This window comes from Octopus bimaculoides, chromosome 26 (assembly GCF_046866305.1).
Source record: "Octopus bimaculoides isolate indiv1 chromosome 26, ASM4686630v1, whole genome shotgun sequence".
Lineage (NCBI taxonomy): Eukaryota > Metazoa > Mollusca > Cephalopoda > Octopoda > Octopodidae > Octopus > Octopus bimaculoides.
The window spans coordinates 15,997,808-16,022,759 of NC_142953.1; the positions used below are offsets into that span (position 1 = coordinate 15,997,808).

At 34.8% G+C, this 24,952-nt stretch overlaps 1 protein-coding gene across 11 annotated transcripts in view; it reads left to right on the plus strand.

The window, feature by feature from the left end:
• Nucleotides 1-24,952, plus strand: part of LOC106883689 (endothelin-converting enzyme homolog) — a 243,548-nt gene that overhangs the window by 146,083 nt on the left and 72,513 nt on the right. For 5 of the 11 annotated variants that reach the window (XM_089342468.1, XM_089342469.1, XM_089342470.1 and 2 more), the window contains 2 exons: nt 1,609-1,670; nt 8,688-8,717. In XM_089342468.1, coding sequence (XP_089198594.1) covers nt 1,650-1,670; nt 8,688-8,717 — 51 coding nt within the window. In that variant the 5' untranslated portion in view covers nt 1,609-1,649. Of the gene's footprint in view, nt 1-1,608; nt 1,671-8,687; nt 8,718-13,059; nt 13,445-24,952 lie in introns of those variants that run through there. The other 6 variants (XM_089342473.1, XM_089342474.1, XM_089342475.1 and 3 more) reach the window with 2 other exon arrangements.

Genomic DNA, 24,952 nt, shown 5'->3' on the forward strand with positions numbered 1-24,952 from the left:
TCTGTGAAAATACAGAGATCTAGCTTATTTATATAAAAACAGGTGTTTTTGGGGGTTTTGTTTATAACAAAACATTGTTTTGTTTTTTTGGGGTGAGGCTTTGGAGACAATGGAAGATGTATAAGCAGATAGATAGATAGATAGGCAGATAGAGAGATAGATAGATAGATAGATAGATAGACTGATAATCAGACAGATAGAGAGATGGATGTGGTAAAAGAGAGAGAGAAGGGCCATTGTATTGAAATATATATATATAAGATCCCCCCACCTCTAAACTCTCTATAACCAAGTGTCTTAACTATCTTAATGCTGTATACATCATTAATTGATTACTGTGTAATCATCACATTAATTACCAGTAACTTCAATTATATTAGTATTTAATTAAGCAGAGCTAATGATATTCAATCCAAGCTATGTTTAATTCTAATACTACTTGTGTGTCTACACACACACATATATATATATATGTATATATGTATGTGAGTATATCATCATCGTCGTTTAACATCCGCTTTCCATGCTGGCATGGGTTGGGCAGTTTGACTGAGGATTGGCAAGCCAGAAGGCTGCACCAGGCTCCAATCTGATCTGGCAGAGTTTCTACAGCTGGATGCCCTTCCTAACGCCAGCCACTCCAAGAGTGTAGTGAGTGCTTTTACGTGCCACCGGCACATACGACCACGCTCAAAAGGTGTTTTTTACATGCTACCTGCACATTGATAATCCTTGTAGGTTGATGAGGGACATTGCTGAGCAGCTCAAGGTGGAAGAGTCTAATGCCGGACATGGGATCCACAAGAATATCAAGTACAAATCCATTTCTATGTGATGAGGATAGAGCAGATCATGTCCCACAAGTTCTGGTGGGCCATGTGATCCAATTGAAGTGCTTTCTGAAGAAGCTCAAAGATCCTTAGAAACCTACTCTGGTTTTTCTCCAAAGAGAAGTTTTACCAGAACCAAAAGCTGAACAGGGGTGCCAGTGTATGACTCTTTGCTGACTCCACAGAGAAGTTCCTATTGACTCTGATAAGAGTCATAAGCAATTAGGATCATATCATGTCACCTTATGTCTTCCCATGGGGCCACAGGGTCAATGCACATCGACTGCACAGAAGTGATAAAACTCTGGATTGAGGAGTTATATATGCATGGGTTAGATAAAATTCATTGAGTCAGTTCGCAATGGCTTAATCCCCTCTGTTTCCAAGAAAGATAATATTAATATTTTCCTATCAGACATGTTTTTCATAGATGACTGAAAACAAGGAACACTGCTTGTATGATGGAGATGTATGTTTACAACTATTGTGCAATGTCAAAACAAGGAGACACTAAAACACATACACACATATATATGTGTGTGTGTGAGACGGACTTTCAGTTTTTATCAATCAAATCCTATTACAAAACTTTGAAATTTGTGCACTTGGTGCTTCAGGACTTGAATTACTCTAACTTCAGCTGATTAAATATACTTATATATATATATATATATATATATATATATATATATATGCTCTGAGTTTTGATTGTTTCATCAAATCTTGATTTTTTTCATTCATTGCCTGTTATGTATATTTATCGTATTATATATTTCAGGAATTTTATTTTTGCTGCAAGATAATCACTAAATTGCTTATATGGCAGAATCAAAATTTGAGGTATGTATATTCATATCTATCTATATATATATGTATGTATAATAAGCTGAAAATTCCTGATTACTCATCTGAGTTTCACATTTCAGATACAGATTCAAAAGTCGAAACTTAGAGTAGCAATCATGAAGATAAAGTTTCTGACAAATATTATGCAACATGTCTTATGTGTATTGAGTACATGATTTTCTTTATCATTTTCATATGTATGCTTACAGTGAAATGGGAAGTATTAAATTTCCTGTTTCCCTCTACTTTATTATGTATGTGTGTGTGTGTGTATTGAGGCAAACTGTTTTAAAAAAATTGAATAAAACTAATCTCAATTTATCATTTAATAACTAATAAAAAGCACACAGAAATTTCTGTTCTTGCTTCAGTCATTGGACTGTGACCATGTTGGGGCACTGGCTTGAAGCAACACCAGTTCTTATATTTTAAACTTAGTAGTTATTCCATCAGTTTCGTTTTGCTGAGTTGCTAAGTTATGCAGATGTAAACAAACCAACACTAGTTATTAAGTAGTGAGAGACATCCACTGTCCCCCTCCATGAACACTAATGACAAACTTCAGCAGTATCTATTTACCAAATCCACTCACAAAGCATTCATTGGCCCAGGGCTATAAAAAATGACTCTTGCTCTAGGTGTTGTGCAGTAGGACTGAATCTAAAATCATTGTTTTAGAGTGAACTTCATAATCAAACAGCCATACCTGCAGCTAGCTTCTTCAGAAACTGAGAAAACTATAAGATGTTGCACAGACAGTTGGCTTTGCTTCTTATAGTAGAAACGGCTGTAAGCTAATGAAGGTGATTACATAGCTTCTATTCACTTGTCATTCATTCATTAATATATGTATACATATATAGCTATATATACATGTGTATGTATATTTATGAACATATATGTGTATATATATATATATATATATATATATATATATATATATATATATATATATATATATATAATTAAGGGTACTGGAGAGGCACTACCATGACAGAAATAGCAGTCAAAACTGACTCTACAACTACTCTGTTTTGACTGCTATTTCTGGCATGGTGGTGTTTCTTCGGTACCCTTAATTATAATTATATATCTATAATAATTATTACCTATATGGTTTTTTCCATGCTGGCCACTTGATATGATCATTATTTTAAATAATGGTGTTATACTCTTTATATATAAATATATATACGAATCTCTCAGTATTATTTCCACCATAGTATCATATTCCCTTTTTGTTCCTTTTCTTTCACATCTTCTTAACTCTCTCCTTAGTGTTGGATAGCCCTAACCCCCCCCCCCCCCTTACACATACTATCTTATATCCTTTTTAACTCTATCCCTCACTTTTCCTCAACCCTGTCACTAATTTCTTCCCTCTCCTGTTTCCTGCCATACTTCCCCTTCTATTTTCCATCTCTCATCCTGGCTCACGTCCCATTTTCTTTTCTAATCTCCCCCAGTTATAGGGCCCTTTTGAGGGCCTTAGCCTTGCAAGTTACAAGGCAATTACTAGTGCTGGTGCGACAGAAAAAGCATCTAGTACACTTTGTAAAGTGGTTGGCATAAGGAAGGGCATCTAGCCATGGACATTGGTGCATAACACAGTCCTCCAACTCATCAGACCCTATTAAACTATCCAATTCATGTCAGTATAGAAACCAGACATTAAATGATGATTGTGATGATGGATGTGTGCTATATATACACACATGTATACATATGACTATGTTATACACACGTGTGTTTGTATACAAGTATATTTAAATAAATGTCTGAGTGTATATGCATATATTTGTGTGTATATGTATGTGCGTAAATATATATATATATATATAATGAGAGTATTTGGCTGTGTATATATGTATGCCTATGTAGATATATATATATGCACATGTATACATCTATGTAAGCATATGTATATTTGTATGCATATACCTATACATGTTTATCTATATACCTACAACACACATATCTGTATGTTATATAATCTTAGAACTTTTACAGACACTCAAACCCTACATACACACACATGCATTACATTATGAGGTAGCACACACATACACATGCAAAGACAATAATATTATGATATGTAACATATTTTTGAAGCTACTAGTTGTATGCTTTGCTTTAACCAATGGTTTGCACCCTTATGGTAAAAATCAAAGACAAGTGTCTGCTTTTCATTGTGGTAAGTAAACACGACTTTACATCTGTATGTTGTCCACCATTCATTTTTCTGACCATGAATAGGAATTTTCTGTTTTTTTAAGTTTGGAAATTTCTACTTGATAAAAATATTAAAGTATGACAAAATGAATTTCTAAGAGAGAAAACTTCCTAACCCCAAGCAACTTTTAGATTGTTTGAGAGATCAGTCTGAGAGAGAATCATGAAACATTTCCAAATGGTTCTGCCATTATGGTACCACTATTCGTCTTCCTTCTCAAACTGACCCTTATAATATCTTGAAACTGAAGACGTTTCCATAAAGGGCAACCCAAAGTTGCAAGGATATAAATTTGTTAAAATATAAAATTGAAATTCTTAACCCAATTCAAAATCAAATTACAAATAACTAAATAAAAAAAATATAAAACTTCTTTGTTAAATTTGAACAGATGAGTTTTTAGATTTTTAAACTAAATTCCAAATTTAGTTCAAATTCCATTAAGCTTTGAAAGAAATTTTTGTTATTCTTTTATATATGTGTGTGCATGTTTATATATATAAACATGCATTGTGGAAGGACTTGGGGTTATGCCAAAAGATCAACGTTTTACATAGTTGGGGGTCCAATTTGGGTTCACTGACATCCATATATGTATCCTTCTCTGTATGTCTGTGCATATATCGATATCTAACTATATACACACACTCTCTTCCTAGTTAGCTCTAAGGCCACCCCACACCTTCTCTTGCCTTTATCTCACAACTTACCCTTTCTCATCTCTACCTTTCTTTCATTTGCTGCATCCATCTCCTGTTTCCCCCATTCCCTTTCTCTCTCTCTCTCTCCATCCTCCTCATTGCCTGCCTATCTATGATGCTTTTGCAGTGTTTACACTTTGCTTTTCCTCATCTTTCTACTTCTATGTTATCCTCCAGCACCTACTTCTTTCCCTTCTCTCTCTACCTTCTTTTTCTCATAGCTACTATGCCTTCCCAACACCTCTTCTTTCTTCTCTGACCTACCCACACCTCTCTTTCCTTCAATCTCTTTTAAAATCTTCTCCATCCTAGTCTAGTGTCCCCCCCCTTTCTTCCACACCTTGTGTCCATACTCCTTCTAATGTTGGATAGCCATAGACTTGTTGCACAACCTATCCTATCATCTTTCCAGCTCTGTCCTTCCCTTTCCCTCAACCCCTGCCACTAATCCCTTCTCTCTCCTCTGTTCCTTGCCATGCTCCATCCATCCTATCTTCCTACTTTCTCTTCTGTCCCTTCTCAGTTATAGGAGCCACCTTAGAACCTTAGCCTTGAAAGCTATGAAGCAATCTTCACTGGTGCTGGTGTCACAAAAAATAGCAATTAGTACACTGTACAGTGGTTGGTATTAAAAAGGATATCCAGCCATAGAAAACCTGTTAAAGTAAACACTACTACATGATTCAGTCCCCCAACTCATCAAACTATCCAACCCATACCAATATAGAAGCCAGATATTAAATGATGATTATATCTAATTGTATGTATGAATTGGTGTAAATGTTTGGAATAAATTTTATGGTGGTGACAGTAAAAATTCAAGAAAAATTACATGATGCACCATAAAGAATATAAGTTGTAAGGATCAAGCATAGATGTGGATACTTTCCGTGGAAATTATTTATAACTTATCTATTAAGTTTATTTTATAGATAGGCTGAACATATGTTTCTATTAGTAGAGTTAATAAAAATCTCTGCTGCACAATGTTATACAATTGTTCTCATATACTTATTGTGAAGATGTGTTACTGATATATAAACAATGATTCTGAGAATGAATGTAGGTATTTGATTGTTTTGAACCTGAAGGGGATTAAATGAGATTAAATGTACTATCCTTGTTTTTCAAAACCTGTAAATTTATTCAAATTATCTTCGTGGCTGTATGGTTAAGAAATTCACTTTCCAATTGTGTGGTTTTGAGTTCAGTCCAGCTGTGTAACTCCTATTATAAGCTCAGGTTGATCAAAGACTTGAATGTATTTGGGAGATGCAAAATGAAAACAGTGTATATTTATATATGTACATTGTGAGTGTGTATATATGCAGGATGCAGTGAGTAAACTGTTGTCTAAATTATGCAAAAATGAAAATAAGACTGACCTCTCATTTTAACAGATATATTTACAAAAATTTCATAGAAATATCTTGAAATACTAGAGTGTAAACTTATTCAGTAAAATCACCATTGGCTTCAACTACAGCCTCCAAACGACTTTGGAATCTCTTGCAACTATTCTGGACAGTCTCCTTGTTTAAGTTGGTGAATGCTGCCATAATCCTTGCCTTCAGTTCATCTTTGGTATTAAAGGAGTTTTGTTGGTCTCTCGCTCAACTGTGCCCCCACACATAATAATCAAGGGGGTTGCAGTCTAGGGAGTTAGGTGGCCAGATGTTAAGGGTGATGCGGTTTCAGAAATTGTCTGACAGCCATGATTGGGTTCTCCTGCTTGTGTGACATGATGCAGAGTCCTGTTGCCAGACATAGGGTCTTCCAGCAGCCACCCTGCTGCTCCAGGGCAACACTACCTCCTCCAGGCACTTGATGTAGGCTTCCGTTTTGAGTCTGAGGCCGTGTGGGAAGATGAACGGAGGAATAACATCGCCATCACTAGTGATCACTCCAAACTCCATGATGTTGACTGGATATTTGATTTTTATCATTCTCGGTACATGTCCTCAGATTGACACCCAGACACTCTGAAATGTTCGTATTGGAGCTTCCAGTGTGAATACCAAGCAGTACAGCCTGTCGTTTACAAATTTCTGGCAGAGTGAATTGTGTTATGGTGCTGTTTTTCTCACAGTGCCCAACTGACCCTACTACACTGTGTAATCGACAAAATCAAATACAAATTATGCGCATGTGTGAAATTAAAAATATCAAATGGTGACAGTTTACCATATATACATTTGGTTTGTTTTATAGTTCTTTAGATGTCTGTTTTGGCTTATTCAATTAATTTTGTTTCATAGCTGCAGTTCTGTAACATTTTTTGATTTTTTTTTTTTTGTTAATAGGGGACTGTTATCCTTTTGGTTGTATTTTCCCTTTATTTATTTTATGTTCGGTTTGGTGTATTTGTTTTGTATGTTTAATGAAGTGTCCATATTGTTATATTTTCTTCAGTTTGTTTGGTTATAACTGCAGTTCTATGATGGTTTGTTATATCTGAACCTTAAGCATGCATCAGCCCAACGAACATATTGAACCAATGTCAGGTTCCTGCCTCATGTCTGTTATTCTCAAGCAACATTTATATTTTTGACACTGTTGACACCATCAAATTGAGTGATGCTATCCAAGTGTTGAAATCATAGGCAGCTGATTATGGGATGTCTACACATTTGTCATGATTATACATGTTTTTGTTGAGAACTATGTATATATATATATATATGTGTGTGTGTGTGTATGTCTTTGCATATGGGTGCTTATGTTTGTTTATATTTGCACTTCTCCAAAAATCACTGGGCTATAGGCAGTAATGTTGTTATTATTTCCCCTCTTAATGGGTCATCCACTGGCTTTGTATCTTCAAAGATGTAAAATAAGAAATCCCTTACTTGAAAAACGTAAGTATTAGTGACAGGAAAGGCATTTGGCTATAAAATAATACCTGAGTTACATTTATCTAACCATTGCTAGCATGGGAAATGGAAGTGAAAAGAATTTATGCATGAATTAGAGTTAGAGATAAATATGGTTGTATAGAATTATTGCTATACTTTATGGTGTGTTCTATAATTTTTCTCTCTTCTAACTTTGATGAGAAGTTATGAAGGACTGTATTGAGAACTGTACAGGTTCTCCCAAACTGGTAAGTTTGGTTTGGCTGATAACCTAGTCTGAACATTTGCAAATTAATGTAAATATAAGCAGTAAAATACCCAGGTATATGGCTTGAATATTTAAATTCTGCTAAAGATACCCAAAGACCAGGTGGTGATAATATTGTTAATCCTTTTGTGACCCCTGTTGAAATACACTGCTTTGCTAAAATCAATTTTGGAAATTATGAAGAATTCATGAAAATAATTTCGTCATTATTAAGCTGGTGTTTGGGACATAAATTAACATGAAGTTTTGATGAATGTTTTAATTTAGATCACTTTAAAACATGTAGTTTATCCCAGAGAACAAGGAGTGTCTTGGGTTGTTAGGCTTATAAGAAAAGGGACTACTGTTGTTATTGTGAGGGTTCTCCTTCCTGTCACCTACAACTGCTGTGTTCTGCTTGTTTTGTTAAGGACACAATTCACATTTAAACACAATCCACCTGAGACCACTCCTGGTTCTCTGATACTTCTTGTTTTAAATGGATCTAAATTAAACCTTTCATCAAAGCTTCATGTAATTTATGTTGCTAATATCAAATTAATAATGACAAAATTATTTTATTAAATTCTTCATTAATTTCAAAATTAATCAAAAGAAAGGTAGTGTATTTTGATAGAAATATGGCAACAAAAGGGTTAAAATGAATGTTAGCTTCCACAGGTCTTCTTGGCAGCATGCGTCTGTTGAAGTTCTAACAAACTGAGACAATGATGGAAACATTTTCATTTTTATCAATTTGAATTTTCAGACTGTAAAAAAAAAAGCAAAACAAAAAAATACCACTTTCCTCTGCCAGAAAATAAAATGGAGGAAATAAATTAAAAGAAATTGAACCAAATTTCTAATTGCTTGATCAGAATGTTGTTACAGACCTCATATCTAACCATTCACATTTGTAATCGGGAGTGTGTTTTTTTTCTTCTTTTTTTTTTTTTTTTACTTTCTCATTACCAGTCCAAAATGCTTGGATTTCAGATGAGAGAGGTAACAGATTTACTCATCATCTTACAGCTTCATTCCTTGTACTCCTTCTTCATTGGCTGTTTATATATATTTATTTATTGATTTATATATCATATTGCTTTTTGTCATTACCTTTATCATCTATCACTGTCAGTATTTGGATGTGTTTATCCTTTTATACACATACGTATAAATATGTATATGTACACACACACACAGATGTGCATCTAACTGTATCTATATACACATATAGATGTTTGTGTGCATGTGTATATAGATATATATGAATATGCATATATTATACATGTGTGTATGTTTAGTGATCTTTATGCAGTTAACAAGGAACAAAATGTAACTTAAAGTTTCATACCTGGACAATGCTGGTTGTACTTGGTATAAGTGCAACAGCTGCTCTGCATTCATCAAATTATTGGTTCAAAATGGCTTCTGGTAATCTGTGAGACAATGATGAAACATGAGTGTAGCAAAAAGTATATGAAATGAAGGTATTATGTCAGAAGGTCAACTGATATGTTTAGAAAGTTAGAATGTTAAGAAGGTATCTATGAATATTGTGTAAAGAGATGAAGTAGAGATAGACAATACAGAAAGGCTTGGGTCCTATAATCCAATGACATCATTCATAGCCTAATGTCTTTGCACACATCTAGGAGCAGAATTTTCTCCTGGGACTGTTTCTGTTATGGTCACCTCATGTCTGAATGCACTTGAATGTGCTCAACATGACTTTACATACACACACACACACACACACACACACACATATATATATATATATATATATATATATATATATATATATATACACACACACACCTGCTCACATTTCTGCATGTACTTACACACTCACTCACCAAAATATATAAACATACATCTTGAACTGTAAACATGTGTCCATAACTACATCAATTTGTGATGCTAATGGCTTGAATATGGAGTGTTTTAAGTGTGACAATGAGAAGAAAAGAATAAGGGGGAAGTAGACAAAAAAATGTAGCATCAACAGTTTGATGGCTTTATCATCACAGCTCATCCTTCAGATATGTCAGCAAGAGAAATTCCACAATACTAACCAGCCATATTTGAAAACAAAGAAACCAGAATATCAAATGGATCTTGAAAAAATAGAAACCATACATCAAAATCATACTGGTTTTGCACAATGAAAAGAATACACATTCTACCAGGTTTAAGAATCCAGTGAATTGTCTAAACTTCAGAAATGAGATTTTTAGCCAATGTCCCCAAAGTTCATTCTATGAAATTGAAAAACTTTACCATCGCTAGACTAACCTAAGCACACTCACATGATTCTATAATTTTGTCTCCTTCACTACCTTATTTCCCTTCTTTGCACTTTTTCCACTCCTATAACAGTACCTAGTCATGCTAGCAACCCTTCAGAGCTATGCTGTTGTAGATACATATGATTCTAAGTGGGTGCCTGTATGTGTATGACTGTTTAGTTGTGTGTGTGTACAGGTTTGTGTAAATATGAGTGCACTTGGGCATGCATGCAGGTGTGTATGTACTGATGTGCATTTGTAGATTATGTATATTTCTGTTTACTCCTATCTGATTTCTCCATACTCTTTTAATAAAGATGCCTTGTTATTGTTTCACTAAGAGGAGTTATCACCCTTCTTATTTCTTTTGATTCTTGTGCTTTGTCATTTTATCTCACAGATTAATAGAAGCTATTTTCAGCATATAACTTGATGATTGCAGCTGCACTTAAACTAAGCACAACCAACACTATATCAACATGAAACTTAAGTCATTATATTCTGTTCCTTGATAACTGCATAAAGGCTAATGACACAATATTTTATGGATTAAGTGTTTTACTTGTTGACTTTATATATATATATAATGTGGGTGTCTTCACACAAACAGGCATACATTATTCCTTTGCATATAATATATATATACATACACACACATATAAAGCTTTACTGAGATGTCCATGCCAGAATCTTCCAACTTTGTGTGTCCATTCCTCCTCTCCATCATGACCCATACATGACTACTCAGAAAAGAGGTTTGGGGGCAGCACTAGATTTCTGATATTAATCTTGTGAGAAATTAAGGAATTACCCATTAGTGAAGGCATCACTGTCAATAGCTTTCATATGGTTCCCCCAGCCTGCAGTTTAGTGGGGATTGTTGAGGTTTAGGAGTTACAGGGAAGTGACAGTTAGTATGGGGAAAAACAGTACTTTTGAGAGGAAATGGGGCAAAAAATGTTGGGACACAAGGGTGAAGAAGGAAAGTTACTCTGAAACAATAGTTCTAGAAAGGTACAATGTGGTATTTGAACATGTTTTTTGGAGCAGCTGTTGTTAGATTTGTCATTTTGTAACAATAGATTACACCTCTACATGGAGTAAAGGTGTAATCTAATGTCGACCAGGTTGTACTGAGGCAAGGAATTACAGCTATTGCTCAGGGACAGAAAACAATGCCTGAAATTCTGTATAAATAAATATGATATACTTTACTTTAAAGAAAATATATTAAAAAACAAAAAAAGAATCCAGTCTTAAGTGTGAAATAACTTTTAGATAGTTGTATAATAATTTTGTCAATATAGACAGTACTATATCCTTATCTAGGATACATGATAAAAAATATTTTCAATATATTTAGAAATAAAAGAAAACGAAACAAGATTTGATGCCTTGAAAATTAAGGTGTTAGTATTTAAAATCCTGAAAGAAATATCTTCTGCATCTCAACAGACAGAGAAGAGTATGTATGTACGTATATGTATGTATATATATATATATATATATATGTAAAGCTAGATATATATATGATGTACTTGCTTGAAGACCTTGTGCACCTACAGGCAAAATTCAGAGTAGCAAGAGACTGATTTAAAAAAAAAAAAAAAAAAAATTACAAATATCTGCCATATTTGAGTACTTTCTTTCATGGTCAGTACTAAATGCATGTGTGAATATGTAGATAGATAAAGTTGCTTAATGGGAGTACCTTGAGGGCAAGTTTTTTTGCAATAACAATAACCAGCTGATGGTAATATCCAGCTAACATTAAGCAAATAGTGTTTGGGTATTCATGATTTTTATAGCAAAAACCAGTTGAAAACATTATCGCTGAATATAACAAATGACTTTCATAGTATATTTTTGAAGTGATCATCCCTGTTTTAGACTCTAGTATAGTCAATAGATGAATCTATTTGCCTTTTAATGGCTAATTAACATGAATATTATTAAGAAAGATCATTATGTAAGATCTGAAAACTTTAAAGTACAGTCAATTTCAAAGATAAAATTTTCTTTTTATAGTTTTCTGGCAAAACATTAGATTCTAAAATATCTGTGAGATTTAAGTTTTATTGTGAGTTATCCATTTAAGTTACTCTGCTTCTGGCTTTGATAGACCCCTGTCAGTCTGTGTCATTAAGCAGAACGTTAAATGAAAATCATGCACAAAATATACACGTTACTATATAAGCACAGGCTGTGTGGTTTAGGAATTTGCTTTGCAACTGTATTGTTTCACATCTATTCCCAGTGTGTGGAACCTTGGGCAAGTATCTTTTACAGGCTGACCAAAACCTTGAGTAGATTTGTTAGGTGGAAACTGAAAGAAGTCCACTGATAGCATATATATATATATATATATATATATATATATATATATATATATATATGTCTCCTTGTTTAAGCATGCCATGACCATACAATGTCATTCATTTCGAGTGTTTGAAAACATATCCAGCCATGGGGAAATATTAACTTACTTGGAAACAGGTGACAAGAAAGGTACCTAGTCAATGAAAATCTGCCTCAACAAATTCTGTCTGACTTATGCAAGCAGGGAAAAAAAAGTAATCATTAAAATGATAAATTCCAGGAATCACATCATTAGTAAAATAATCTTCAGATTGTGTATGTGTGTATATATATATATATATATATATATATATATATATATATATATATATATATATATATACATATATATATATATATATATATACACACACACACACGCACACGCACATACAGTGTTGACTATCAGGTTAAAGACTACTTAGTACTGTAGAGATAAATATTTATAAACTGAGAGTAGCAAGAGGCTAACATGACCAAAATATATTTTATTTATATATATGTATTCTATTTTATAAATAATCTGCTTGAGGTTTTAGTTTTCATCTGCTGTAGCATGTGATTTTACTAGTGTTAACATGTCACTATCACCAATGAGAAGCAATTTCAAATGGATTTGATATTCTCTAAAAAAAAAAAAATGTGTCATTTGAAAGTGTATTGCAAAGACAAGATATGCTAGTGTATATAATTGAGATAATTACATCCTAGCTGATAACATGGTAAGGATTTCTAACCTTCGTAGATGGTGCTTCATGTTACCAACTTATTTTAGGAAGATTAGTATTTATTTAGTTTTATTTTTTCTTTTATTATCGTGATCTAATTTCTTTCTATGACATTTACCCATCATATATGTCTTTAGTTGTTTAGTTTGAAAAACTAAGAGAGAGAGAGATTTATAACTTATCATACAGTTATTACAGTGACACGTAAACTATACCATATACACGAAATGTATTCATGATTGTAGCTGTTACTTCAACAAGAAATATTTAATGCATGTGTTAAACAGGCTGATAACACAAATTTAATTTTAAAAAGAAACAACTCGCAGGAAACTCTTTTTGACTGGATTTTCAGGTAAACACTTAATTTTCCTCACATTTTATAATAATTTTCAAGTTTGCAACTAAGATGTGTTTCTAACAGTTATATTCTTATTTCTTGTATGAATTGGATTGTTAGTCAGTGCTTAAGATATGTATTTCTACAAGTCTTAACATTACTGTCAATTTAACTTGATTGAAAGTCATTGCTAAGACATGTCTCTCCATCAGTTGTATAATTAGTCAGTATAAGCTGCTTTGTTATTCATTGCTAAGGTAACTACTAAGCTAAATTGTTATTCTTAACTAAGATATGTCTCTCTATAACAGTCGTATATAATCCCTGTCAGTGTAAACTATATTATTATTCATTGCTAGGATGTCTCTCTCTGCAGCGAATTGGCCAAGTCATTAGAGCTTCAGACAAAATCCCTTTCAGTGTTCATTCCAGCCTTCATGCTGAGTTTAAATCTTGCCCAAGGTTAATTTTCCCTTTCATCCATCTGGGTACAATAAACATCAAAAGTTATGGGCTGGCAATACACATTGTACAAAGATGCATTGTGGTATTAGTTCCAGCTCTGCATTCTGAGTTCCAATCCTACCATAGTGAGAAACATAATCCATTGCCTGCTTCCCCCCATGCCACCTTGTCCTTTGGTGCCTTCAGTAGACTCTGGTTATAAGCATTTGGTCCAGATCTCTGGTTTGAGAATGCCTTCTTCACTACCTCCTGACTAAATGGTAACAAATAATCCTGTAACAGACATTTCATTATCATCATTTAGTGCCTATTTTCTATGCTGGCAAGGTTTCTATAGCTGTTGCCCTTCCTAATGTCAACCACTTTACAGAATGTAGTGGGTGCTATTTATGTCGCACTGGCTCATGTGACATTACTAGGTAACGTGCAAGATAACCCCTTGAATGAGGTGGGGGTGTAGTATTGAAGGAAGTCGATTTATACCAGATGATTCGAGACTAAAAGGACAGGAACAGGTATCTTGCTGTAGGGAGATATATGGTTACTCCAAATGGGAAAGAAAGTGGATAGTGAAGAGGTGTCAGGACATACTCTCAGGTTACAGGAAAGTGAATGTAAAAGAAGTGGTATGAATGGGTAAGAAAGTTCATGTGAGTATGAAAGGAGAGTGGTAGATGGTCCTACTATAACAGTCCCTTCATTATTTTGTCAGTGTAAGCACTTTTATTAGTAAGACGATAATCTTTATCAGCCATATTTTCATTTGTTTTGTTTTAGTGTTTGTTTTTCTATGCTTGGGGTGTTCGATGAATAATTTATCAAGGTATTGTTTTGTAGCTGGATGATCATCCGCTCATCCAGTTATAACTTACCCTTATCTGTTTTTCAAGTAAGGGGATCTCATATTTCATACAAAGTTGTGAAGCAAATGGATGATTTGTTGACAAAAGCAACAACAATGCTTGTAATTTTCATAGACTTCAACTGTAAACACACATATATGTATATACAGGTTTGGTAGAACAAATAATATAAATAAAACTCAATACATGAATGTATATATTCCATGCATGGCACTTATCAGCCCTCGAGTGTGGTAATTAAAAATAATTAAAAAAATACACTGGGCATTTTTCAGTTTCAATTTGCTCACAAGGCTTTGGTTGGCCTAGGATTTTAGTAGAACACACTTGCCTAAGGTACCATATAGTGAGACTGAACCTAAAACCATGTGGTTGGGAAGCAAACTTTGTAACCACACCACTATACCTGCATCTAGTATTATTGCTAATGTAAACTAGGTTGCTATTCTTTACTAAGATACATCCATCTATAACAGTCATATAATTACTGCCAAATAGAAGTCATAGTTATTTTTTACTAAGACATGTAATAACATTATTACTGACATGAGCTAGGTTGTTTGGTCTTTGAAGTAACACTCAACTTGAATGTTAAACTTCACTATTTTCTACAATACGCAATTTTATAAAATCTTATGCAAATTCCCTCAATCTCTGGTTTTATTTTTGTATTGTCCTATCTTCTTCCATGCCTGTTACTCAGTCATAGTTGGATCCTCTGTTGTTGCCACGTAAAGTTGCATTTGTTTTCTTATGTCCTCCCTAATTTCTCTGTTTGTCCAATATGAATTAAAACATCTTCGATCATTTTCTTACCATATTTCCACTGAAATACTCTACCTTCATTTCAATTAATTTCGACAATCTTTTATCTTTGTTAGTTGTTGGACTTTGGCTATACTAGGGCACAGCCTTGAATGGTTTAGTCAAACAAATGTACTTAATTTTAAGTTAGGTACTTATTCTATTGGTCTTTTGCTGAACCACTAAGTTATGGGGATGTAAGCAAAACACTAGGTGTTAAGGAGTGGAAGTGGATAAACACACACACACATATTTATGATAGGCTTCTTTCAGTTTCTGCCTGTCAAATCCACTCACAAAGCATTGGACAGCCTTGAGCTATAGTAGAAGACACTTGCCCAAGATGCCACACAGTGGGACTGAATCCAATACTACATAGGTGGGAAGCAAACTTCTTCACCACACCTGTACCTCTAATAATGAAGAATTTAGTAAAATACCTGTCATTATTATGCTGATGTTTGGTACTTAAATTAACATATAATTTTGATGGAAGGTTTTAATTTAGACCACTTTAAGCTTTTTATTACCATATTTATGTTGAAACACACTGACTTTGTTTCAATTATTTTGAAAATAATGAAGAATTTAGTAAAATATGTCATTATTAATCTAGTGTCAGGAACAAATTAATATGAAAATTTGAAGTTTGTGGAACCAAAGGCATTCTTAGATGTTTTGATATCAAGAGTTAATTTAGCAACCTGCTCTTCCTCTCAAATGTGTATTAAACAAGAGATTTCTTAGGATTTAATTCCCTGTCCATAGGATTAAATTATTTTGTTATTTAGCCCCAGGCCAATCCTCATCCAATAGTCCAGTTGTCAAGAGTTCCATCTTTCATTTAGGCATTGTGTATCTTGGACTACACTATCTAATCTATTCTTCCTTGTTGTTGTATAACTCTAGGCCAGTCCTATCTTCAAATGTGTTCTAGCTGTGATAATCCAATCTTTTATTCAGACATTATGTGTCTTAAGACTTTGTTACTAATATGTCTTTTTTCAAAATGATAGCAGTTAAAATTTTCTCAAAACACACTATTACTAGGTCAAGCAACTAAGTAGACTCTCTCATTGGTTTAATATACTCAGTCAGTAGGTGTGGAAGATAAGATTGTTTGACTCAGGCATCTGGTTATGTGGAATAGAAAGGGGCAGTGTTGATAAACACACACACAAACAAACCCGAGAAAGGATGTAGAGAACTAGTAAGCTAGTCACTATATGTATTGACAAGAACTAGTCAGGGAAAACAAACTACTATATTTGGTGGAATATTAGATGTACCCCAATTTCAGCAGCATAATTCAGAAAAAGATTTTAGGGCATTAAAGCATATAATATAGTCCCAACTTCGAATATAGGACCTGGGGAAATGTTTTGAAACATTTTTTTATGGGGGAAAAAAATCTGTCTTATATACCATCAAATATAAACATTGTTTTTCTCCACCAATAGTTTCTTTCTGAGACATTCCTCTTTTCACCATATGTTGACATAATCACACTCAGACAGAAAGAATGAACATAGAAAACTGTTAAGCTAGTCAGTGGAATTGGTTTTGAAAAACAAACTGAACATCACGTTTCCTTCTACTCTATTTGAGACATTCATCTCTTCACCATGTTTTGATATGCTCTCTCTCTCTCTCACATCAGTTCCATTGTTGGCTTTCAGCCAAAATAAGTCTCAAACACAATAAAATCACAAGAGACACTGTAGAACAATTTTCCTCAATTCAATTGAAATTATCACCATTAAATGTTCTTGTTTCTTCATAACTGCATTACTTGAGGAAGAACAGAATTTCATAGAATTTTGAGAAAAATATAAAGACAACCCTACCATCTGTCACCAACCACAAAAGACTTGTAATTTTCTCCATTATCTAAGATTAGCGATCTAATATATTTCGTGATTGTACATATAATCATATAGATGCATGCACACACATATATACATACATTTATAGAGAGTGTGTGTATATATATATATATATATATATATATATATATATTCTTTTATGTGTTTGAATAATTGCAGTGGCCATACCGGGGCACCACTTTAAAAAGTTTAGTTAAACAATGTCTGTCTCTGCTTTTTGTTTTTTTGCCAAACAATTGAGTTAGAGATGTAAACAAACCTACACTGGTTGTCAAGCAGTGGTGAGACATATACAAATATACATATAATGACATTGCTAACCAGTTAGAACTTAACATACTTAAGCCTCAGAATAAAGCGTGTACAAAATATAATATAAATATATATACACACAATGATTTTCCAGATAGTTTATCAGATTCACTCACTGTATGTGTATATCTGTATGTATATATTTGTATTCATGTGTTCTCACATTGATACTGTTTCAGCACCAGTGACATTTGTATAGGATGTACATTATATGCCATAATATATACAAAGGTATAAAGTTTTTTACCAGGAAAGGAATTTCTTGTCCAAAATATGTTAGTATGGTAAGGACGGATATAAAATTTACATGTATGTATTATCATTCCATGTCCACTTTTCTATGAGTCAGACAGAACTTGGGGCAGATTTTCTACAGCTTGATGCCCTTCCTCATTTTCAAGCAAGGTATTTCCCCATGGCCTGACATATTCATGGAAGACTAGAAATGAACAACATTGTTTATATGATGGTGATACTTGTTTACAACCATCACAATATCAAGACAAGGGTACATGCAAACATACACACTCTCATATATGCATACACAAATAACAAGTTTTGTTCAGCCTGGGGCTATAGTAGAAGACACACAAAGTATTGCACAGTGGGACTGAATCCAAGATCACATAGTTGGGAAGTAAGCTTTCATTTTATGTCCATTTTTTTCATCTATGCTAGCATGGATTAGATGAATGTATTACTGAAACATTGTTTTACAGCCAGATGTGCTAACTTGTACCAGTTTTTCAAGTAAAGGATTTCTTAATTCACATACCTTCAAAGTCCTCAAGCAAATGGCTAACCTGTTGACCAAAGAACTGATGACAATACTGCTCACAGCTGTCATAGAACCCAAATATAAACACACATATGTATATATCATTATCTTAATTTAGCATCCATTTTCCATGCTAGCATGGGTTGGATTGTTTGACAGGAGCTAGAAGACTGTGCCGAGATCTACTGTTTATTTTGGCATTGTTTTTAACCTGGATGCCCTTCCTATTGCTAATCACTTTACAAAATGTACTGGGTGCTTTTTACATGGCACCAGCTCAATCACCAAGTAACTTGCAAGGCATGACTTCTCATTAGATGGAAGAGTAGTATTGGGGGAGGTGGCTTTAAGCCAAGTGATGAGATTAGAATCACATAGAGAGGCAGAAACAGATGTCTTGCTTCAGTGAGACCTGGTTACCCCAGATGGAAAAGGAAAAGGTGCAGATAGGATGTATATAAGAGGGATTGGGTAAGTGGGCATGTAAGTACACAAGAATGTAAAAAGGGTGTATGTGTAGTGAGTAAAAACAGGTGTGTGTGGGGGGGGGGAGATTTATCAGGGACATATTGTGTGCAGGTAAGTTCATGAAAGTGCAAAAGGAGAGATTTGTCAAAGACTGGTTGTGAGCAGGGACAGACATAAACATGCTGTTTGTGCATCAATTTTACTTAGATGGATAGGTCTTCTTAAGTACAGCAAATTGTCAATCATCTTGGTTCTTTGTCACCTCCTCTATGTGGTTCAACATTTGGAGGTAATTTTTCACTGCTTTGTTTCATATCTTCCTCTTCCACAGGTTCCATCCACATTTAGTAATTGGCACCACTTTATGCAGCTGTTCTCATCCATACACATTACATGACAATACAAATGCTGTCATCTCTCTTGTACATTACATCTGATGCTTCTTATACCCAATTTTTCTCCCATCACATTTGCACTTTGTTGTATTTTGATCAGCCATCAGAGCATGCTGGCTTCATTTTTTTCAAGCCTTTGCTTTCGCAGCCCATGTTTCACTACCATGTAGCACAGCTGTTCATACATAAACATCATACAATCTGCCTTTCACTCTGAGGTGAAGCTCTCTGAACTTTCTCTAGCTAGTTCTTATCCTGGCATTGATACTTTCAGAACATTTTTCTCCAATGCTAATTAAGTCACCTAGTAAAAAACTATCTACCATATCTAAGGATCTTCCTGGTTATTTAAGGAAATTTATTTCGTGTGTGTTCTTAGTGTTTATTGTTCCTGCACATCTGCCACAGACACACCATTTTCCCTGTTGACCTTCCTGTTATTCGACTGCACCTTTCAAGTGCCTATAGCCTGCATTGAGTACACTATGGAATTTCTAAGCACACCTTTTCTACTTATTGAGCAGGGTCATTCCCTGAAGGGATTAGGAATTTGTTTTCCTGTTTACTAGGACTTTGATGTTTTCTAAGTTAACTTTAAGGCCTTTGGATTCTAAGGTTTTTCTTCCACATCTGAAATTTCTTCTCTAATTCTACTACAGATTCAGCTATAGGAACAAAGTCATTAGCATAGAGGAGCTCTCATGGGTAATCAGTCTTAAAATTCTGTCAAGGAAAACTATGATAAGAAGGAGCTGAGAACCAAGCTCTGGTGAACTCCTACCTGCACACTAAATTCACTGCCACACTCATACCTGACTTCCATTTTATCTGACAGCATGCCTGTACCTGGCTTGGACAGCTCTCACTAGATATTCATCTATTCTTAGCAATCACCAGATAAGAATGAAGGACCCTTTCAAAGGCTTTCTCTGTATCAACAAATGCCAAGTACAATGGTTTATTTTTGGTTAATTGCTTCTTCTGAGGTTGCCTTACCAAGATAGAATTAGTAGTACTTCTCTCTGGTACAAAACCAATCTGCATCTCATTTAGGTTAACTTTTCCTATTTTTTTGAGCTATGATCCTTCCTGTAACTTTCATGACCTGGTCCAGCAATTTGATACCTCTGTAATTATTTCTAAGGCATCACCTTTACCTTTGAAGCAGCAGCCTTTAATGCTGCTGCACCAGTTGTTGGGTATGAAACCTTCCTGGACAACCTGATTAGCCATACCAGTGATTAGGCTGTATCCCACTTCCAGATATTTTGAGCATCTCAACGGTAATTCCTGATGGTCCTGGGGATTTCCACCTTCATATCCCCGATTGCTTTATCTATCATACTGCTGTGAATTTGGATTCTCATTGGGATGACTTTCCTTTTTCCATGCTTTCTCCACATTTTGCAGCCTTTCATAGTGCCACTTTGATGCCTCTTCATTTTCAGAATCACTAAGTGCAAGTGTACTATTGTCCATTCATACATTTCTCTCCTACATGATGATTTTCTCTAATACACTATCTTACAATCTGGAACACCTTGTACCTCAAAACATTGACAAACCTCTTCCTTTCTGCTTTTCCTCTTGCTAGATAGACCTGTCACCTAGCTTCTCTTCTAGCCACCTGGTATATTTCTTTGTTACCCCCATTCTTCCCTTTTATGGCTCTGTCAGCTACACTGTTCCACTGCAACATAAACCTTGCTCTGGCTAGAACATTGCACAAGCCAGATTTGGTCCTTTGCTCTCAATAGGTTGCCCTAAAGGAACTTCCATTTCTCTTTTCTATTAGTCCATTTTCCTCCTACTTCTTTAAATTTCTTATAGTTCACTCAATCTTAAAGCTCCCATAACTTCCATTTCTAGACTGGTTTGGGCCTCAGTTTTTTTTAGCTCTAAGTCTGAAGTTGCTATTAACCCATGTTGAGTTGCACATTCCTTGGTTGAGAAGGATTTTACATTCACAAGCATCTGTTCCATTTTCTAAAGAGAATATAGTCAATCAGAATTGTGTCCCCACCATATTGATAGATGATCAGGTGACTGGCTGGTTTAATGAAGTTTGTGGTGCAGGTTATCAGGACTCTAAGAAACTGGATCCCTCTTCATTTCTCGGATCAAAGCCATAGCCTTCATGTACACCATGAAATCCATCCAATTGCTGCTCAACATGTCCATTGAAGTCACCGACCACAAAGTTAAGGTCACTGTTATCATTAATATATAAATGCATAAACAGACCCATATGATGAGCTTTTTTCAGTTTCCTTCTACCAAATTCTCTCAAAAGGCTTTGATTATTCTGGGATTAGTGTAGAAGATACTTGCTTGCATAGTAAGATTAGTATATTTATACATACATATACACATCCAAATATATATATACATGTATATATGATACAATGCCCTCTACTGTCTTTGCTTATACACCAACAACTTTGCAGAGTACACTGGGTGCATTTTATCATGGCATCAACAGTAAAGTTGTCTTTCCCTGGCTCTGCTCACTACTCCATGTTGTCTGTTTATTGAAGATGTGACCGAATGAGGGAATGGGAGAGAAGGGGAAATAAGAATAGTTATAATGGTGTAAACAGTGATAGGTATGAAAGGCTAGCATAGAAGGGAGTAATGGAAAGGTGAGTAATGGAAAGGCAGCTACATATTAGCTGGTAGGGGATTGCATAGAAACACAGAATGAGTGGTGTGGAAAATAGACTGAGAAAAGGGAGTTATGAAGTGTAAGAGAAAGATATATATGGAAAATGAATGATGAAGGCAAGAGTGATGCATGTGTATATGAGAGAGAGAAATGGATAGGAAGAAAGAGATGGCTGTTAATAAGTGACTTGGAAGAGAGGAAGTGATGGCTGGCACTACAGAAGGATGTTGGCAGTGTGTATTGAATATGTATTGATCTGAACTATCACACAGGTGATGTATAGTACAATGAGTAACAAGCAGAACAGTGAGGGTGAGTGCGAGAACTAGGGAACAAATGGAGACTTAACTGGAACACAATGCACAAGAGACCCAAATATAAATATATTAAGCCCCACTCCCCAGTTTCCAAAACTAACATCCTTTTCCCCTCAATACTTATACAGATAAACCATCCTTCTTCTGCATTGCATGTTACCATTTGTTGCAGTCCTTTCTCATTTCCTTTGTGAAGTTCACTAGCTTCAAATCAGTCTTTACTACTTTGTTTCTGTGTCTTCCTTGGTCTTCCTCCTCCTCCTCCTCCTCATCCACAGCTTATGTCAATTTTCAGTGCTTGGCACTTCTTTATAAAAGCTGTCGTCTGCCATACATATCACGTCTGTATCAGCACATTCTTGTCTTTTGCACACTGTGTCATTTGATTCCTTTTATATTCCAGTTGTTTCCCCATCTCATTTATTTTGTTGTTCATGTACACTAACATTACATTTCACTTCATTTCAGTGTTCTTAAAACATCAGCATTCGAGGTCTACATCTTGCCACCATACATATACATGTATATCGTCAGTTCATATCTCCAAAAACGAAGCACATTCTAAAACATTAGAGCAGTAGTATATTTTTAGAAAGTCAATTGTCATGGCCTGTCAGAGAGGTTATGTGCATAAGGCCATTTGTGTCTGACAATCTACCTACATTGCTAAGTAGTTTATAGATGTGAAACCAATGGTCACTCTCTGACTGGCCATAACAATCAACTTCCTATATATTTTCACGCATAAACATATTGCAACACTATATATCTGTACCCTACTTTACTGAAATGTATTTATATGCTAACCTTATTACTTTATATACATTGATACACACAGATATGTATGTATGTATGTGAATGAGTATATATATATATATATATATATAATGTACCACCTGAACACCTCATCACCACTATTTAGCTCTTTGCTGCTACCACTGATGCATTTCTCACTCTCTCCTAAATGTGAATAGCTATGTAGCTTACCCAACAAAAACCAGCTCTGCCCTATCCATTTCTATCACGTCTTAACTCTCATCTGGTAGTACAAAGCCTCACCCCTCAGTTTCATAGGCTTTCAAGCTGCATTGTAATTTCACTAGTGCTGGTTACATGAGAAAAGCACTCAGTACATTCTATAAAGTGGTTGACATTAGGAAGGACATCCTATTGCCAAAACCATGTCAAAGCAGACACTGGAGCATAATGCATTCCTTAGACCCATTGAATCCTGTCACACCATTCAAGCCATGCCAGTATGGAACATGGATGTTAAATGCTGATGATTTATGTCATCATTTTAAAACAAAATTTGTTAAAACAAGATTTTTCTATGTTTGGATGTCCATTCTGTCACCAACCACCATCTGTTCCCAAGTAAGGTAACAACACTGCTTGTATGATGGCGTTAGGAAGGGCATCCAGCTGTAGAAACTCTGCCAAATCAGACTGGAGCCTGGTGTTGCCATCCGGTTTCACCAGTCCTCAGTCAAATCGTCCAACCCATGCTAGCATGGAAAGCGGACGTTAAACGATGATGATGATGAATGATGATGATATAATGGCAACAAATGGGCAGAAACACACTCATACATACATTTGTGTGTGTGATAAGCTTCTTTTCAGTTTCCACCAACCAAATTAACTCAAAAGGCTTTGGCTGGCCTGGGACTATAATAGAAAATACTGAACCAAAAACCACAAGTGAACTGCTTAGTCAGTCATATGTGCATGTGTGGATCTCAAAGCAAATAAAGCTATAGATACAGCATGTGTATATTGGGTTAAAAAAGTGAAAGGTTTATATATACAGAGACAACACTGACTTTCTGGATAATGATAATCTGGAATCTTATAAACTGCACTAATTTAAGGGCAGGAATTTCAAATTCTTGCAGCTATCAGAGTGGTTTACAGGGTGTCCCTGTTTCACAGTATAGTATTTATAAACTTGTACCATTTACACTAATGTACAGGTACCTGTATTTCATTTAATTAAGTAAATTAAATATTTGCTTAATTTAGTAGTGACCAACCGATTCAGAAAAATCAGTAATCAGAAAAGGCTTTGGAAACAAAGGTTCCAGAAAATCAATGTTGTACCTACATATATATCCACTGTGTTTTAAATCATTAATGATGTAACATTTTAAAAATTTTATTTAAAAACTACTCGGAATTCAATGAAATTCCCACAGAATGATGGCAACAGTTATATGCGCATTGTGTGTAAAAATTGTGAGGTTTTGCGCAAGTGTAAACAAACCATGACTATTTGCATGATTTCCATGAACTTTCAGTGTTCCAAATTATTAACTAGTAGTCTGATGATTGTGTAATTATGGGTTGTAAATGTGACTTAACAGCTTCAGGGAAATCTGTTATTACTTCTGAACTTGCAAAAGGTAAACCACTATCAGAAATATCTAAAATAATTGGAAGATATCAGCTCCTATGAAGATACCTAAAAGAGCAGACAAGGGTCAGTTGAGGGCTGTTTCTCAAAGTTCTCTCTTGTGAATTAAATAAATGTGAAGCAGCAAAGAACTCAGATCTTACAAATAGAAAAC